Genomic DNA, 17037 nt, shown 5'->3' with positions numbered 1-17037 from the left:
TTGAGGGATAAATATTGGTCAGGACACCGGGGAGAACTCCCCTGCTCTTCTTCAAACTAGTGCCGTGGGGTCTTTTACATCCACCCGAGAGTTTAATGTCTCATCTGAAAGACGGCACCTCCAACAGTGCAGCACTCCCTCAGTACTGCACGGGAGTGTCAGCCTATATTTTGGGACCAAGCCTTTGGAGTGGGGCTTGAAATCACAACCTTCTGACTCAGGGGCAAGAGTGCTACCCACTGAGTCACAGCTGACACCCATGAATACAAGATGACAAATTTTAGCAGAGTGGAAAGGCAGGAAGCATGCAACAACTTGCACTGCAAGCAAAAAACTCCTTCCAACTATGGAAGAAAAGTATTCAGTTACCCAGGATGTGGCAAGTAGGTTACGTCAAGTACTGACACCATTATTGCTTTAAAAGGATAGCTATTTTCTTCACTCATAATTTTAAGCTATCCTTTGGTGAGTCCAAGATAACAAATAAATAAATATTTACTTGGTTATATTTTCTGCCTATTCTAATAAGGCGTTCTCTTCCAAAAATAAATGTCAGTGATTGTCAAACATGTACATTAAATATCTACTGGACTGTCAAGAGACAGTTTTTTTTAATATAGTTATAATGAAATGTTACTCCCAAACCCACAACCTCTACCACCTACAAGGACAAGGGCAGCACCACCACCTTCAAGTTCCCCTCCATCCTGACTTAGAAATACATCATCGTTCCTGGGTCAAAATCCTGGAACTCGCTTCCTAACAGGACTATGGGAGAAGTTCACCACACGGACTGCAGCGGTTCAAGGTGGTGGCTCACCTGCACCTTAAGGGCAATTAGGGATGGGCAATAAATGCTGGCCTTGCCAGCGACACCCACATCCAGTGAATTAACTTTTTTTTTTAAGTTCAAAACCTGGCTCACTATTGAAGCCGTGGGGGTCGGGGGAAGAAAGAGAACAGGGAGTAACTTGATTTCCAGCATTGTTAAATTTGAGTACTGTAAAATAACTGACATGTTCCAACTTCAAATTGAGAGATTGGTTTAGATTATTTCTTTAAACATGCACATTTTGTCAAAGTAGCAACATAAGAACTGGAGTCGGCCATTCAGCCCCTCGAGCCTAATCTGCCACTCAGTTAGATCATGGGAATCTGTACCTCAACTCTATCTACCCGCCTTGATTCCATATCCCTTAATACCCTTACCTAACAAAAATCTATCCATCTCAACATGTGAAACATAATTACTATGCACACACTCAATTGGATCGATAATTGGAACTGTTTCCATACTAGTACTGTGACTTAGCAAGATTCCCAATTTACTGCCCAGTTTAACAGCGGTGAAAAATAGTTTGCAAAGGACATACTACACACAAAGAAACTGCCGAAATGTCTGCGTCATCAAGAAAACGGCTTCTCCAGATAGGTAGCATCAGGCGTGGCCCAAGGCCAGACCACAAATAGAGACTCTCAGACAAAAGGTTGTGGGACAAACCCAGGGATTTTGTCTAGGCTGCGACCGTTGGTACAAGTTGCTCCTCATGCAGTAATGACACAAGTTGCTCCTCATACAGTAATGACACAAGTTGCTCCTCATACAGTAATGACACAAGTTGCTCCTCATGCAGTAATGACACAAGTTACTCCTCATACAGTAATGACACAAGTTGCTCCTCATGCAGTAATGACACAAGTTGCTCCTCATGCAGTAATGACACAAGTTACTCCTCATACAGTAATGACACAAGTTGCTCCTCATGCAGTAATGACACAAGTTGCTCCTCATACAGTAATGACACAAGTTGCTCCTCATACAGTAATGACACAAGTTGCTCCTCATGCAGTAATGACACAAGTTACTCCTCATACAGTAATGACACAAGTTACTCCTCATACAGTAATGACACAAGTTGCTTCTCATACAGTAATGACACAAGTTGCTCCTCATACAGTAATGACACAAGTTACTCCTCATGCAGTAATGACACAAGTTGCTCCTCATACAGTAATGACACAAGTTACTCCTCATACAGTAATGACACAAGTTGCTCCTCATGCAGTAATGACACAAGTTGCTCCTCATACAGTAATGACACAAGTTGCTCCTCATACAGTAATGACACAAGTTGCTCCTCATACAGTAATGACACAAGTTGCTCCTCATACAGTAATGACACAAGTTGCTCCTCATGCAGTAATGACACAAGTTACTCCTCATACAGTAATGACACAAGTTGCTCCTCATGCAGTAATGACACAAGTTGCTCCTCATACAGTAATGACACAAGTTGCTCCTCATACAGTAATGACACAAGTTACTCCTCATACAGTAATGACACAAGTTGCTCCTCATACAGTAATGACACAAGTTGCTCCTCATACAGTAATGACACAAGTTGCTCCTCATGCAGTAATGACACAAGTTACTCCTCATACAGTAATGACACAAGTTGCTCCTCATGCAGTAATGACACAAGTTACTCCTCATACAGTAATGACACAAGTTACTCCTCATACAGTAATGACACAAGTTGCTCCTCATACAGTAATGACACAAGTTGCTCCTCATACAGTAATGACACAAGTTGCTCCTCATACAGTAATGACACAAGTTGCTCCTCATACAGTAATGACACAAGTTGCTCCTCATACAGTAATGACACAAGTTGCTCCTCATACAGTAATGACACAAGTTGCTCCTCATGCAGTAATGACACAAGTTACTCCTCATACAGTAATGACACAAGTTGCTCCTCATGCAGTAATGACACAAGTTGCTCCTCATACAGTAATGACACAAGTTGCTCCTCATACAGTAATGACACAAGTTACTCCTCATACAGTAATGACACAAGTTGCTCCTCATACAGTAATGACACAAGTTGCTCCTCATACAGTAATGACACAAGTTGCTCCTCATACAGTAATGACACAAGTTGCTCCTCATACAGTAATGACACAAGTTGCTCCTCATGCAGTAATGACACAAGTTGCTCCTCATACAGTAATGACACAAGTTACTCCTCATACAGTAATGACACAAGTTACTCCTCATACAGTAATGACACAAGTTGCTCCTCATACAGTAATGACACAAGTTACTCCTCATACAGTAATGACACAAGTTGCTCCTCATACAGTAATGACACAAGTTGCTCCTCATACAGTAATGACACAAGTTGCTCCTCATGCAGTAATGACACAAGTTGCTCCTCATACAGTAATGACACAAGTTGCTCCTCATACAGTAATGACACAAGTTGCTCCTCATACAGTAATGACACAAGTGCGACGAACAGAGGACATTTGATGCAACACAATTCATTTTTGATGCGAGGCAGAGTTAACCACTGCCCAACTCGGGCGTCAGCTTCTGTGCAATCGCTTTGTACGGCACCACAGCTTTCTTCAACTGCTTTCTAAAACGCAGCAATAGTGTAATCAGCAATATTTTCAAGGACTTTTAAGAGGCTGATTCTACAGTGGCATTGAATATGTTCCCACCCCTTGGGAGCAGTGGTAAATGTATTCCATTTGAACTTTCTATAATTGTGACAAGTTTAAACCACCACACCAAAAGAGGTGGCGATATAAACAATCCCTATTATTCCAAGATTGAGTCTTGTATAATTTGGACAATTCTCTGCGTGCCTCTCAAAATGACCAAAGTGGCTACAGAATGCTGGTGTTACTAGCACATTGTGTTCAATTAGTGTACTAGCACTTTAAATGACAAGTAATATAATAAGAACAATCTAGTTGCACTGAAAGACAAGTCATATGAAAATCTTCATCACTTCCACAGTCGAATCAAAGCAGAATCCTAAAAAAATCTAGACCTACTCATGCAGAAGTGTTTCTGAGAACAGAGTGATTATGAAGAGGATCTAACAACCCAATGGCAAGTTTCTAGTTCACAGATTTTTTTTTACCTTTACTCTGCAACGGAAATGTCGTAGATTTGCATGATAATGAGTAGTGACATCCTTTTTGGAGAATTCCACTGAATACAATTAAAAAGCAGTGTGCTGTTCAAAATGAGTCAGATAATTACCAGTTGAAGCAGGAAAAGAAAGACTTGCATTTCTATTGCGCCTTTATAGATTATAGAATGATACACAACCTCAGGACATCCCAAAGCGTTTTATAGCCAATTAAGTGCTTTTTTTTTTAAATGTAGTGACTGTTGTAATCTAAGAAACTTGGCAGCCAATTTGTCCACAGCAAGATCCCACAAACAGCAATGTGATAATGACCAGATAATCTGTTTTAGCAATGTTGGTTGAGGGATAAATGTTGGCAAGGACACCGGGGAGAACTCCCCTGCTCCTCTTCGAAATAGTGCCATGGGATCTTTAACGTCTACCCGAGAGGGCAGACGGGGCTTGGTCTAACATCTCATCCGCGAGACAGCACCTCCGACAGTGCAGCACTGCACCGGAGTGTCAGCCTAGATTATGTGCTCAAATCTCTGGAGTGGGGCTTGAACCCACGACCTTCTGACTCAGAGGCGAGCGTGCTACCCAATGAACAACGGCTGACTGATAAGAATAAAGGTTGTCGTTAGGCAGGATAAATCTCAAGGACTTAACCATTGAAAAAAACAAGCTTCCTTCATTTCACTCAACCATCGCGGATTAGATAAGAACATAAGAAATAGGAGCAGGAATAGGCCAATTGGCCTCTGGAGGCTGCTCCGCGATTCAATAAGATCATGGCTGATCTTGGGCTCAAATCCTCTTTCCCTGCCCGCACCCCATAACCCTTCACTCCCTTATCTTGCAAAAGTCTGTCTATCTCCACCTTAAATGTATTTAATGACCCAGCCTTCGCAGCTCTCTGGGACAGAGAATTCCACAGATTTACGACTCTCCGAGGAAATTTCTCCTCAACTCAGTTCTAAAAGGGCGACCCTTTATTCTGAGACTGTGCCCCCGAGTTCTAGATTTCCCCACGAGGATAATCTAAAACTGTGGGGTTTAACATGCGAAGACACAGTGACAACTGTGGTGGTATCTATTACGAGAATTATTATGGACTGATTAGTTCGTCTTTTCGGGTCACCTCAATAGTTGGCTGTGATCAGCAAGGACCATATTTTGCATGTCTGAAACAGAATTCTCTTACTTGGAACAGCTGGAGGGCAGAAATAAGCTCTCTTACAAACACATAAAGCACACCTCTTTGGTGGATATTTTCATGGTTGTGTCACAAGAACCAACTGAAGGCGTAGAAAAAAATCTATCACCGTCCTGGGTTACAATGAACAGACTGGGGCTCTTTTCTCTAGAAAAGAGAAAGCTGAGAGATACTCTGATAGATGCATTTAAGGGGAAGTGAGATAGTTTGCAGGGACGGAGGGGTCAAGGGTTGTTTTTTTGAGAGGGGTGACGACGGCAGATTTGAAGGAGAGGGGGACAGTACCCGAGGAGAACCTTTAACAATATCAGCGAACATGGGAGCCAGGAACGGAAGTTGGGTGGTCAGCAGTTTGGTGGGAATAGGTTCAAGGGAGCAGGAAGTGGGTCTCGTGGACAAGATGAGCGTGGAGAGGGCATGAGGGGAGATCGGAGAGAAACTAGAGAAAGATGCGAGTTCATGGCTAGGGCAGGGGGGAACCTTCGAAGATGTTTGGCCCGGTGGGCTAGAGGAAGGGAGGTAAGTGGCAGCTGATCAGATGGTCTCAATCACAAGGAAGTTCACGAGCTCCTCGCACTTGTTAGAGGTGAGGGTGGAAGAGACGGAATTATTTAGAATATTGTAGGAATTAACGAATTCCTACGAATAACGGAGATCGACACAAGAGAACAATTAAACAGGTCTTTACTCAACGGAGATGCCACAAGGACTGCCTGGGCAGCCCCGTGGTTTGCGACGTGACGTCATCGCGGTTACCCGCGTTTTCCCACGCTCTTAAAGGGGCCACGCCCCGTACATGCAAACTCTATATACAAAACACAGTGATGTCTAACACAATGGTACAGGTTTAGGCTGGTGTTAGAACATCGTTAAAGAGAATTATATACAGTTAGCCAGAGTCATTCAGTGGTTCCGCCACAATATGATCTTTAAAGTGACTTTATTGAAAGCAATTCTTACACCCACCCATATTTTGGCCATGGGCGTCTAAAAAAGTTAGAAAAACTTCGAGCATTTTCCAAGTCCACCTGCATTATGGGCTGTGTGTGCACATGTTGCCTGATCTATGTAATTCTATGAATGAGCTGTAGAAAGAGTTCCCTCTAGTGGCCAAGCAAAAGTATGTATCAGAAAATGCTGGAAAAACTCAGCAGGCCAGGCAACATCCGTGGAGAGAAAATAGAGTCGACGTTTCAGGTGAACCCTTTGTCAAGACTAAAGCACAGGGAATGAAATAGATTAAGAGGCCAGGCTGGGAGACAACAAAAGAGAAGAGACATTAAGAGGTATTCAAAACGAGACGAGATGGTGATAGGACTAGTGGAGACAAAAGACGGCTCGAGATTAGGTGTGAAATGCGCTGGAAGAGTGGGAGACAGCTGCCATTCTGCCAGCGCATTTCACACCTAATCTAGAGCCGTCTTTTGTCTCCACTAGTCCTAGCACCATCTCGTCTCATTTTGAATACCTCTTAATGTCTCTTCTCTTTTGTTCTCTCCCAGCCTGGCCTCTTAATCTATTTCATTCCCTGTGCCTCTTTGGTCTTGACGAAGGGTTCACCTGAAACGTTGACTCTATTTTCTCTCCACGGATGTTGCCTGGCCTGCTGAGTTTTTCCAGCATTTTCTGTTGTTATTTTGGATTTCCAGCATCTGCAGTATTTTGCTATCGTACAAAGGTATACATCAACTTATTTCACATGTCCAGCCAACATAGAATTACATAGAACGTACAGCACAGAAACAGGCCATTCGGCCCAACAGGTCTGTGCCAGTGTTTATGCTCCACACGCGCCTCCTCTCACCCTTCTTCATCTCACCCTATCAGCACAACATTTGATTTCTTTTTTCCCTCGTGTGTTTATCTAGTTTCCCTTTAAATGCATCTATGCTATTTGCCTCAACTGCTCCTTGTGGTAGCGAGTTCCACTTTCTCACCACTCTCTGAGTGAAGAAGTTTCTCCTGAATTTCCTATTGGATTTTATTAGTGACTATCTTATATTTATGGGGTGGAAGGAGGCTCATGTGGAGCATAAACACAGGCATGGACCAGTTGGGCCGAATGATCCGTTTCTGTTCTGTACATGCTATGTAAATTGCTTGCCTCCATACACAAGATAACTAGCACAACATACATATCTAAGCAAGCAGACAGTGTCCTCCTGCTTGTCCAGTCTAATGCTTCAGACCCACATTCAGTGACCATGTCACAACCACAGATGAAATAATACTGCAGTTTGCGAAGTGTAAACATTGACAACTGGTGTTACTGTCCTCAAAGTACTTACTTTCCGTAACAACTTGCTTCCACCAACAATGTTTGCCAGCATACCTGAAAAGGCATTTTGAGCGTGCTCTGAAGACACAACACTTTGCAGGAGCAGCTTTATAATTTTTCCAACATCTCAGGCACTTGGGTTATTAGTTATTGATAAATGTTACAGGCTCTCCCAAGTCAGGCACTATAACATGATGAGTTACTATGGAAACAAATTTGTAAAGCCTCGGTAACATGTGATCTCTGTTGATGGGAGCCTTCAATTTTCCGTAAATTCAGGGTCACAATGTTTTACCATCTGATGTGGTGGAAAGTGCAACTGAAAGATCTGTTGAAATAATGCAAGACTGTTTCCCAACTCAGCATACCAAAGAGGAAACCTGGGGTAATCATCTACTAGATGTAGTGTTTAGGAGCGAGCCTAACTTGGTTATACAGCTCCGTGTGACAGAACACCAGGAGAGCATTGGAATCGTCGATTCTGGAGGTAACAAAAGCATGGATGAGGGTTTCAATAGCAGATGAGCGGAGGTGGGGGCGGAGACGGGAGATATTACAGATGTGGAAGTAGGCGGTCTTGGTGATGGAAAGCTTACGGGGTTGGAAGCTCAGCTCAGGGAACAAATAGGATGGTGAGGTTGCGAGCAGTCCTGCTCAGCCTCAGAGTGCGCGACCAGGGAGGTTGAGGGAATGAGTGGCGAAGAGATGGAATTTGGTGCAGGGGTGAAGACAATGGGGGAAAAATTCAGTAGGTTGCGCCACCCGTTAGCGCCTTAAGAGGGCGCTAAGTGGGTCGCAAGCCAACTGGCGCCCGGGCGCGGCACTGGCCACGCCTCCCGCTAAATTCCTCGGGACATTAGTCGTGGCGCTAACCGTTAGCGCTGCGCCGCTGCCGATGACGTCATCGGTGTGCGCTGCGCCGCTGCCGATGACGTCATCGGTGTGCGCAGCGCCCCGGCCGCGATATTCGGCAGCACCCCCTGATTTACCACCGGACGCTATGTCCGGCCGGTTCAGGGGGGCCTACCTGCGGCCGGGGAGGCGCAAATTAAAGGTGAGGTGCGGGGCGGCCATTTTTGTTGTTGGCCGCCTGCCAGCACCTGCCTGCGCTCCCGTCCCCCTGAAACCACCCCCCCCCCCACCCCGCCGAGTGCCTGTTGCGCTCCAAGAGCCCGGCACGTCTCCTCGGTACCGGGCTCTTTTGCCCGCACTCCCGATCCTCGGGGGCCCAGCTGGGCCTCAGATTGCGCTGCACAAGGCCCCTCCCCTTTAAGAAGGGGAGGAAGGCCTGCAATACTGCAGCGCGACGTGCCGCAGCGCCACGATATTCACTCGCAGCGCCCCAAGAGGGATGCGGGGCACCTCCAGTAGCGCCGCGCTTCCCTTTGGGGCGCAACAACTCAATTTCCGGTGCGGGGGTGCGAATGTTTCTGGGGCGCTACTTTTAGCGCCGTGGCGAGGCTGGCGCCCCAAACGGGGCTATACTCAATTTCTCCCCCAATGACTTCAGTCTTCCAGATATTTAACTGAAGCTGATCCAGAATTGGATATGTGACAAGCAGTCTGACAACACAGAGGCAGTGGAGGGGTCGAGAAAGGTAGTGGTGAGGCAGAGCTGGGTGTCGCCCGTGAACCTGACCCCATATCTTCAGATGATGACGCCGATGAAAAACAAGGGGGGGTGCAAGGATAGTTCCGTGGGGGACTCCAGAGGTGACATTGCAGGGGATTCTCTGGCTACATCTAGATAGGTAAGAATGGAATCAGGCTAGGGCAGTCCCACCCAGCTGGACAATGGAGGAGAGACGTTAGAGGAGGATGGCGTGGTCAACCATGTCAAAGGCTGCAGACAGGTGAAGAAAGGATAGTGCACCACGGTCACAGAGAATATCATGTGACTTTAATAGGGCTTTTCAGTGCTGTGGCAGGGGCGGAAACCCGATTGGAGAGGTTCAAACGTGGAGGTGCGGAAAAGATGGGCATGGATTTGGGAGACGGCAACACGTTCAAGGACTTTGGAGAATAAAGGGAGGCTGGAGATGGGGTGGTAGTTTGCAAGGACAGAAGGGTCAAGGGTGGGTTTTTTTTTTTGAGAAGAGTGAAAACAGCCCATTTGAAAGAGAGGGGGATATAGGGGACCAGCAGGTTAGTGGGAATAGAGTCAAGCGAGCAGCAGCTCGGACTCACCAACAAGATGAGCTTGGAGAAGACATGAGGGGAGAACAGAGAAACTACACAAAGATGCGAGTTCAGAGCTAGCGTAAGGGAGGGATGCGGCATAGGCAGCTGAACAGCTCGGCTCAATCTTAAGTGACAAAAAAGTCCATGAGTTCCTCGGACTTGTTGGAGGTGAAGATGGAGGGGTTTAAAGAGACGGTGGGTAGTGGAGAAAAGAAGCAGGGGGTATCTTTGCTTCCCAGGCTCATACAAAATTCTCAACTGAAATCAAAATGACATAATTCTCCATTCTTGATAAACATGCCCCTGTGGGCTAGAACAAACCGAGGAGACCACCAAATACCTACTCATATTGTAGAACATCTTGGCCAGCCTAGCAGCCTGAGGTTCCAGCATGAAACATTAAATATAAATGTGTGTGAACTTATTAATACAATGAAAATTGCCAGTACCCTGTATTGCTTTGCTATATGGGAAGACACAGTTACTACAGACCTCATGGAATTGATCACAGAAACCAAGACATTTTTGTTCAAAAATGAAAAATCTTCCTACGAAAAACAACGTTCTTTACGCTATAATCATCAAACTGCAGTAATAAACTTTGTGTAATACAACTTTAGTCATTTTAAAATAAAGGGTAAGCTTGGCTGCCGAACAAAACAGCATGTTATCCCACGTGCCCATTATTGCGGAAACATCTGATAAATATTTAGGTTTAAGCTTATGAAAGCAATTTAAAAATACTGAAAAAAAATACTGCAATCTTGCAGTCAATGTATTTGACGTTATTTCCTGGACCTTGTATGTAGCAAATCATAGTGATAAGATCCTCATCAGAGCAGGATTAAATTTGGTTTACAGCTGTGTTTAAACTGTCAGACAAGGAGTTATTACCTGAGGTGGTTCAACAGAGGCTGGAGTCGCTCATCTTGTATAGCAGGCAGCGATCTGGACATCAACTGCAGAAGAGAGGTAATTTTGTAGTCAGACCCCATACACAAGGCACAGTAAAGCTAAATTAATAAAATCGACAACAAAAATTTAGAAGTAGCACAATTTACACAAGTCTCTCTTCACAATTAAGAACATAGAAAGGAACATCGGAACAGGAGTAGGCCATTCAGCCCCTTGAGTCTGTTCCACCATTCTAATCGATCATGGCCGACCTGTATCTCAACTCCATCTACCCGCCTTGGTTCCGTAACCCTTAATACTGTTGCTTAACCACCGAGTCCCGTTCGCTATCCCCTGCCCGGACATGACCAGTGCCACGGTCATTAAATGTCTGAACAGCCTCTTCACCCTGTTCGGTTTCCCCAGCTATATCCATAGCGACCGGGGCTCATCGTTTATGAGCGACGAACTCCGCCAGTACCTGCTCGCTAGGGGTATAGCCACAAGCAGGACCATCAGTTACAACCCCCGGGGGAACGGACAGGTGGAAAGAGAGAATGGAACAGTTTGGAAGGCCGCCCTACTAGCCTTAAAGTCTAGGGGCCTTCCGACCTCCCGCTGGCAGGAGGTGCTCCCCGATGCGCTCACTGCTCCGCACTGCCACCAATGCCACCCCTCACGAGAAAATGTTTGTCTTCCCAAGGAAGTCCACATCGGGGACAGCGTTACCGCCATGGCTGACGTCCCCAGGGCCGGTACTACTGAGAAGACACGTGAGGACCAATAAAACGGACCCCCTGGTCGAGAGGGTCGACCTCCTCCACGCCAACCCTCAGTATGCTTACATTGCGTACCTGGACGGGCGGGAGGATACAGTCTCCATACGAGACCTCGCACCCTCGGGGACCGCTGTAACCCACTACCCATTACCACCCCCCCCCCACGACACCCTCGGGGACCGCTGTAACCCACTACCCATTACCACCCCCCCCCATGACCCGATATCCAACCCCAGCAGCCGGCTCGCCTTGGACCGTCACCCACGAGGACTACACTCCAGTGCCCCAGCCTACACGGGACGCGACGCCGGAAGCTCCACCACCCCTGCCGTCGCCACGTCGATCACAGCGGCAGACAAGACCTCCGGAGAGACTCCAATACACGAACTTTTAAATACACTTCACCCCGCCGGACTCATTTTTAAACAAGGGGTGAATGTGGTAAACCACTGTTATACCTGTCTGTATGTGTATGTGTATTCCACTAGGTACAGGTCTGGACATGCCTCGGCTGACTCCTCCCACTATTCCAGGTATATAAGTGACTACCTCCCAGTCCCTTAGTATTCTGGACGGGTCGACCACTCGAGACAAGACCTTCATTCTTTAGTTAATAAAAGCCTGGTTGTTACTCGCTTAACCTCAGTCTTTTGAGTAATTGATGGCGCATCATCTATCAATCTCAGTTTTGACATTTCCAATTGAACCCCAGCCTCAACAACTTTGGGGGGGGGGGGGGGGGGCGGGGTTAAGAGCTCCCGATTCCCACTACCCTTTGTGTGAGGAAGTGCTTTCTGACATCATCCCTGAACGGCCTAGCTTTAATTATAAGGTTAAGCCGCCTTGTTCTGGACTTCCCACCAGAGGAAATAGTTTCTCTCTGTCTACCCCATCAAGTCCTCTAAGTATTTTCAACAAGTCAATTAGATCACCCCTTAATCTTCTATATTTAAGGGAATAAAGCATAATGTATGCAACCTGTTCTCATAATTTAACCCTCTAAGCCCAGGTATCATTCTGGTGAATCTGCACTGCACCCTCTCGAAGGCCAATATATCCCTCCTGAAGTGCGGTGCCCAGAACTGGACGCAGTTCTCCAGATGGGGTCTGGCCAGGTGCTCTGTACAGCTGTAACATAACTTTGTAATCCAGCCCCCTCGAGATAAAGGCCAACATTCCATTAGCCTTTTTAATCATTTTTTGTACCTGTTCACTAGCTTAGAGTGATTTCTATACTTGGAGCCCTAAATCTCTCTGCTCATCAATGAAGCTAATGTTGGGAAATTGCACATTGATCCTTCAACCCTCGACACCGTTGTAGCTCTGAAAGCATTTGGAGACAAGATCTTGGGAAACACCACTGAAGTTCTTCCTATTGCAAAAAATCTATGGCTATTATGATTCTGCCTCTTTAAAAAAAACCTGATGCCAGGAGTTCATTGAGCGTAATGCTGCCACTTTCCACAAGTATGGCCAGGGAAGGGAATGAGCATGTGGCCACTTGCGCAGTAAGCAATGAGGTTGGGCCAATGAGGGTGCATCTGACATGAATACAAAAAAATGGGGAAGCATTCCATTCCCCGAAACTCACGTCTCTCGCCGAGTCATGAGAACTTTTTTTAAATTTAAAAGCTGCTTTTCTCTCTGTACCAAAAATAATGTGGTATGGATATTTTAAAAAAGCTGCAATGGGGAAAAGGGGCAGGAGGCAAGAGAACAGGTTACTAAGAAATACAAAAGCAAAATACTGTGGATGCTGGAAATCTGAAATAAGAACAGAAAATGCTGGCAATACTCAGCAGGTCAGGCAGCATCTGTAGAGAGAAACAGAGTTAACGTTTCAGGTCGATGAGCTTTCGTCAGAACTGGATAAAGTTAGAGATGTAACAGTTTTTAAACAGGGAAAGGGGGTAGGGAGGGGAGGAAAGAACAAAAGGGAAGGTCTATGATAGAGCAGGAGTGCGAGTTTTAGCAAACATGAGAAGGGAAACAGAAAGCAACAAAGGTTAACAAGGCAGAAGAGACAAACGGGTATCCTGTCCGACAGAAGAGCAGAACTTCAAGGTGGGCATTCCTGGAAGAGAAGTGGCAGTGAACTAAACACGAACACAAAAGTTAAATACTGCAAATGCTGGATGATTTTACCAAAACATAAAATTACATTGCCACTTCAGTAGAGTTTTCTTCATTCCTTGAATATAGTTTGCCGTTCAACAGCCAACACTGCTCCATTCTCTCTGGCCTGGAGTCTGTGGAACTTTAATACTGTGAGCAGAAATTCCAGTCATTGCATTGCGTGGATCTCATGTTTCTATCTCCAACAAAACAATCAAACAGGTTATCCAAAACGAGGCCCTCTTGTTCAATTTTAATTGGTTTCTAACCCTCTATTTATCCATGGCATCCTGACCCTTGTCAAATGGAATACAGTCTTGTACCTTTGCAATCTCGCAAAACATCCCACTGTTGCTTTACAGTGCTGTGTGTCAATTTATCCTCCCACTTCACCTCTGTTCGCCCCTCATCTTTCTACAACGTGCCCTCATCCAATCTGGTGTTATAGTTTCGGTACCAACACTTTCCCTTTCAAGTTGGATTTTAAACCTCATCATACTGTGGTCACTCTCTGCAAGGCGTTCATCCCCATTTAGCTCATCTACTTCATCTATTTCATTACTCAGAACCAGGTCAAAGCCTCCGCCCTTGTAGGCCGATTGACATACTGCTTGCCGAAAGAGTCCTATACACATTTCAGGAATCCCATGCCCCTTTCTCTGCCCCAATCGAGAAGTGGATAACTAAAATCTCCCAGAACAATAACTTTGTTATCCATACTCACCGCTCTAATCCAATTGCAGATTTCCATTTCCGTCCCACAATTTGTAATATTCTCCTACTTATGTAACAAGCCATTTTTCTTAGCTTTAACCTTTAAATTATATTGACTTCGTCTGTACCCCTGCCTTGTCTACATCAACAACTTGCATTTATATAATGCCTTTAACATGGTAAAACATCCCAAGGTGCTTCACAGGAGCATTATCAAACAAAATCGGACATTGAGCCACATAAGGAGATATTAAGACAGGTGACCAAAAGCTTGGACAAAGAGGTAGGTTTTAAGGAGCGTCTTAAAAGGAGAACGGGGTGGAGAGATTTACAGAAGGAATTCCCGAGCTTGGGGCCTAGGCAGCTGAAGGCATGGCTGCTAATGGTGGAGTGCAGAAAATCAGGGATGCCTTCAGCCGTGCATTGATTTCCCTAATCTTCGTGTCCTTCCCTGTTCTAGTGCATGGCTGGGGAAGCAATCCCGCTCCTAAGTTGGTTTCCTAATCTTCTACCTTTATCTTGCAGGACTTTGGGCCTTTCTTTAACGACATCGCTGGCCCCACCTGGATGACGATAACTGGTTGTCTCCCAGCCCGTGCCAATGTTTTTCCCAGTCTATGACATATGTTCCATACACTAGCACATGGGAGACGACAGAACAGATCTTTTATGTTTCATAATTTCAGAGGTCCATTGCCATGAAGAGATAATGCAACCAGCCCTATTCAAACTAAATACATAAGTACGCATATATACCAGACCAGCTCTTCTGCACGTTTGTTTTAAGTGGGTTGACTGAACCACACTGAAAAATTCCAACGACACCGTAATGACTTGAACTTGATTTCCTAGACAGTCGATTTAATTGATTCTTCCTCGTACAAAATCACAAATGACAAAGAGTTGAAAAGCTAGTATTAGTTTGTGCCTCAATTCTATATTTCACAAAACTTCGATAATTCATTACAATAAAAAGGCAAATCACCATGATTTATAAATTCTATTACTAAGCAATTTTTCACCCTTGCACTTAACGCAAAATTGTAAAGTACGGCCAAATGGAATCTTTCCCCTCTTAAGTAGCAGCAATAATGCACGAGAGACCAGTTTTCCCAGGAAAATACAGAACACCCTCATTTACATTTAGATGACAGTGTTCGGTGCAGAAAAAAAAATTGTGCTCTGTACCTCTGCACACCTTGCTGACATGATCAAGTGGAAATGAACTTAAAGACATGCATGCATCACTGACTGTTTGAAGAATTCTTGGGTAGCAGGGAAGAAACAGACATTAACAAATATAGATGCAAGAATAGATTCAAGGTTTCGCCTCCTATTCCATTCAGCCCCTAATTTTATTACCAGAAGATATCCTGGCATATTATAATCTAATTGTTTTTGGCCTCTTGCACGGAGCACAACAGTGAAGTTTCTTTTGGGACAGCGATCAACGGCAAATTTATCTAGTTCATCAAATATTTGGTCACATGATGGAGTCATGGAACTAAGCATGTATCCACAACCCCAAGTAAAGCTAATGGGAAAAAAATGCATTGGAACCTCCATTATCAGCCAGTATTTTTACAGGACAAAGTCTTGCCATTCAGATGATGGTTTGATTATTATTTGTAGTGCTTTCAGTCTTTTGTCCAAAGTATTGTTGAATCATATATATCGGTTTAACTTTGGGAACAGTCAATCATCTGCCAATTTCTGGTATCCATCACAGGAATTCTCCTCATTCAGCTGGAGAATAGGGGCTCCACAGTAAACAGATTCTGAACAAATCCGTTCACTACAAGAGTCGTGGGAAAGCTTTCAGTTGGGAAGTACACAATATCCATTTTACCCTCACCCAACTGAATGTGGTGGCTCGTGTTGGAGGACGGTGCCACAGGCATCAGCCACGCCCTTGTATTCCACCCACGTGGCCAATCACACTAGGTCTAGCCAACTTTTCAGGAAAACCTTTACAATGCACAAGGTGAGTTACAAAGATTGTCCTCAGTCAACATTCAGCAGCACCATCATCATCATACAAGCAATCCACATTTGTGCTTTCAGCAAAATGGAAAGTCTAATATGCTTATTCTTTAAATGGGCAAAAATCTCTTTCATGATTTAATGTAGTTACTTCAAAGAGAAATGCCTAGATTTCCTACATGACAACAGTGACTGCACTTCAAAAAGTACTTCATTGGCTATAAAGCTCTTTGGGACGACCTGAGGTTGTGAAAGGTGCTATATCAATGCAAGTCTTTTTTTATTTTCTTTCTATGCACTTCCACGTCAGGTACACATTTTAGAACCCTTCACTTTGAAGTTTATACTTTGATTTCCTACTGCTTTAAAAAAAACACCTGGCAGGAGAAACTTTATCAATGCGGTGCCACAGCCTTAGCGAGCTATCAGTCTTACGATCTGACCGTATGGCTCCCTGCAACCTCAACCAGAAAAATCACCAAAATCAGGAATGCTCAACGGTGACTACCTACAAGTCTCAAGGCTATCAAGCCCCAATTTGTATTATCTGTGCAGCATGTTAACGTACCTTTCAACTCCTAGCTTCAGCAAAGGATCAGATTCCTGCATTACATCGGGAGCTTATGGGAAACATTGCTCCCGCTAACTGTACATGTTACTGCTTCTGTCAACAGTGGAGCTTTTACAGTAAACTGTAACTCTGCAACCCCAGGGAAATTCTTTCTACATAAACATATTATAATTATGAAAGCTCAATCTACATAATAATGTGAATGTAATACAGTAATTATAATGAAATATGACTTTTATCATTGAAGTTTATATGAACTTTGAATTCTGACAATACATCTGAATCTGACCAAACACAGCCGTTAAGCACGCTCTGTTCTTAAATATATAGTGAATTTCTAATTTCACGTAAAGACGTAAGTATTTGTGCAATTTGCC

At 44.6% G+C, this 17037-nt stretch overlaps 1 protein-coding gene across 1 annotated transcript in view; it reads right to left on the bottom strand.

Moving 5' to 3' along the window:
* Positions 1-17037, bottom strand: part of prim2 (DNA primase subunit 2) — a 232956-nt gene that overhangs the window by 77747 nt on the left and 138172 nt on the right. The window contains exon 7 of the mRNA XM_085996533.1: positions 10499-10563. Within this exon, the coding sequence (XP_085852659.1) occupies positions 10499-10563 (65 nt within the window). The remainder of the gene's footprint in view (positions 1-10498; positions 10564-17037) is intronic.

The sequence above is a fragment of the Somniosus microcephalus genome, chromosome 9 (assembly GCF_052327205.1).
Source record: "Somniosus microcephalus isolate GS21.2 chromosome 9, FLI_Smic_1.0, whole genome shotgun sequence".
Taxonomy (NCBI): domain Eukaryota; kingdom Metazoa; phylum Chordata; class Chondrichthyes; order Squaliformes; family Somniosidae; genus Somniosus; species Somniosus microcephalus.
This window is presented reverse-complemented; position numbering and strand designations above follow the sequence as displayed.